Genomic DNA, 2,227 nt, shown 5'->3' with positions numbered 1-2,227 from the left:
CCAACGAAGCCATATGAGTTTCCGTAAGTGCAACTTAGTCAAAATGCGCTCCAAGAGATCATCTTTCCTAGCGGGAAGTTGCAATATTCCACGATGACATGTTATTTCTGAAAGCTCGCTTGCATCATCTTCATCAACATCATCTTCATCGGTTACAACCGTCCTAATTCCCCGCACTTCGCTTATTACCTGTTGAATCACGGGAAAAGATGGAGAATTAAAAATTGTACACAGATTTTGATTTCAATAATTTATAAAAATTTGAAAGATTTAGCACTTACAGAGGATGGCTGCAACAATTCATCAAGTTTGTCTATCCCACACACCAATCCCGGAGCCTTGGCGATATCTCTTCCCAGATCACGAAGGTGATCATGCATATGTATCACATTCTCACTATCCACTTCTACTAAACACCTCTCTTCTAAAATTTGAAAACCTTTCCACTTGCACCCATCCCATATTTTGACGGCCATATCTCTTTTTTCTCCAATGAAAAAACACGCAATATCTAAGAATATATTCAGGTCCTCGGCATCGAGTGCCTCCACACTAATTTGCAGTGTCTGCTTTATCTCTGTGGGGGAAGTATCCGTTCAAGTTTGTCCAATTGGTCTTCCCAATAAGATTCGTTCTTTCTTCCACAAAAAAGTGCCCCAAGCACTTTCAAAGAGAGAGGCAGTCCCTTGCAGGCTTCTAAGAACTTATTTACAAAAGATTCAAATTCTGAGAGTGGGTTCGGCTGCTTGAAGGCATGGAAGCAGAAGAGTTCTCGGGACTGTTGTTCATTCAGCCCAGTTAGCTTATAAATGGACGAGTTTTCAATTCCTGAGCTCATTAGAATATCTTTATTTCGGGATGTAATCAATATTAAACTGTCTGACGGAATAACAGTTTGATCTGGCAAAAGTGAATCAATCTGATCAACTCGATCTACATCGTCTACAACTATTAAGGCATGACAAGAGGAGAGATTTTGTTTAAGCATCTCCATACCTTGATCGATGCAGTCTATTTCTGGATCTGATCCACTCAAACTCTTCAGAAGTTTTCTCTGCAATGAAATTAAAGTGCCCTTACCTGCGTTTTCTCTTACATCCGAGAGAAAACAAGATCTGGGGTACTCCGAACTCTTTCGATTGAAGAGTTCTTTTGCTAGGGTTGTTTTTCCTATACCACCCAACCCAACAATTCCCAGGACGGGAGGTTTTCCACTCTGCTCTTGCTGCAATAAAAATTCATTTTCAAAATGTTTTACCTTTTCATCCAGACCTATTGGATATTTGGCTACATGCAAAGGTGTCTTTTTCACTCTCTTCAAAACCTCTTCAACCACTAGATCCAGCAACTTCCCTTCATCGCTGGTTATTCACAACAAAAAATAATAAAGCTATTAACAAAAAAATCTTTACATATATCTATCCAAACATAAAGCAATACAATACCGCGAAACCAGAGATAAGGTGGAGTTCTCACCTATTGCAGGAGTCCAGCTCCAAACCGCTTATGTGTGAAACCTTAGCAAGAGCATTTCTCCAACTCTCAATTGTACTGGAATCGTATCGCAATTTCTTTTGGAGAGGTTGATCATCATCATAAGTCGTCTTATTTGCCAGTGATTGCAGGGCTTTAGCATACATTCCATGATTGCCCTGCGTCCACCTAAGCTCAGAGGGCTTGATACCGTAAAATACAGGGATAATCGTCTTTCGCGATTCCAGCATTTGGAGGAGTTCATTCAGACACCAAACAGAGTCTGCATATCCAGGAGAGAAAACCGCCACATGGACGGAGGCGGTTCTAATAGCTTTTTCTATTTCAGAAGTCAAATACTCCCCCACTTGCAATTCCTCCTGATCTAGAAAGACCTTCAATCCCTGTGAGACAAGGCGACGATACAGATGGCTAACAAAGGTTTTCTTCACATCAGGCCCGCGGTGATTAAGGAAAACTTGATAAGAGACACAGCCAGCGGTGGAAGATGAGGCGGCCATTGCCAATTTGGAAATACAGATAGAAATAATGAAAAGCCCAAACTGCAGAGGAGGTTGATCAGAGCGTAGAAGAGAAATTGCAATGGAAAACCAAGAGAGATATTCTGCCCTAATTGATGTACCCAAAGATTGCTGTTCCCACTTCTCTTGTCTTTTTGCGTGTAGTGGCCGACCATGAACTGCGTTTATTCATGGGGTCAGCACGAATTCTGGTGCAAAGAGAGAACAAAGCG

General features: G+C 41.4%; 1 protein-coding gene across 1 annotated transcript; it reads right to left on the bottom strand.

Moving 5' to 3' along the window:
- Positions 1–533: 533 nt before the first annotated feature.
- On the bottom strand, positions 534–1,994 carry LOC149143313 (disease resistance protein Roq1-like). The gene is made up of 2 exons (XM_089451768.1): positions 1,477–1,994; positions 534–1,361 (listed from the first exon to the last, which is right to left on the bottom strand). The coding sequence occupies exons 1-2, from the start codon at positions 1,992–1,994 to the stop codon at positions 572–574; spliced, it is 1,308 nt and encodes a 435-aa protein (XP_089307894.1). The 3' UTR covers positions 534–571.
- Positions 1,995–2,227: the final 233 nt, after the last annotated feature.

Source organism: Pinus tabuliformis, chromosome X, assembly GCF_031772625.1.
Source record: "Pinus tabuliformis cultivar Carrire ecotype Pingquan chromosome X, CPIR1, whole genome shotgun sequence".
NCBI classification, from domain to species: domain Eukaryota; kingdom Viridiplantae; phylum Streptophyta; class Pinopsida; order Pinales; family Pinaceae; genus Pinus; species Pinus tabuliformis.
This window is presented reverse-complemented; position numbering and strand designations above follow the sequence as displayed.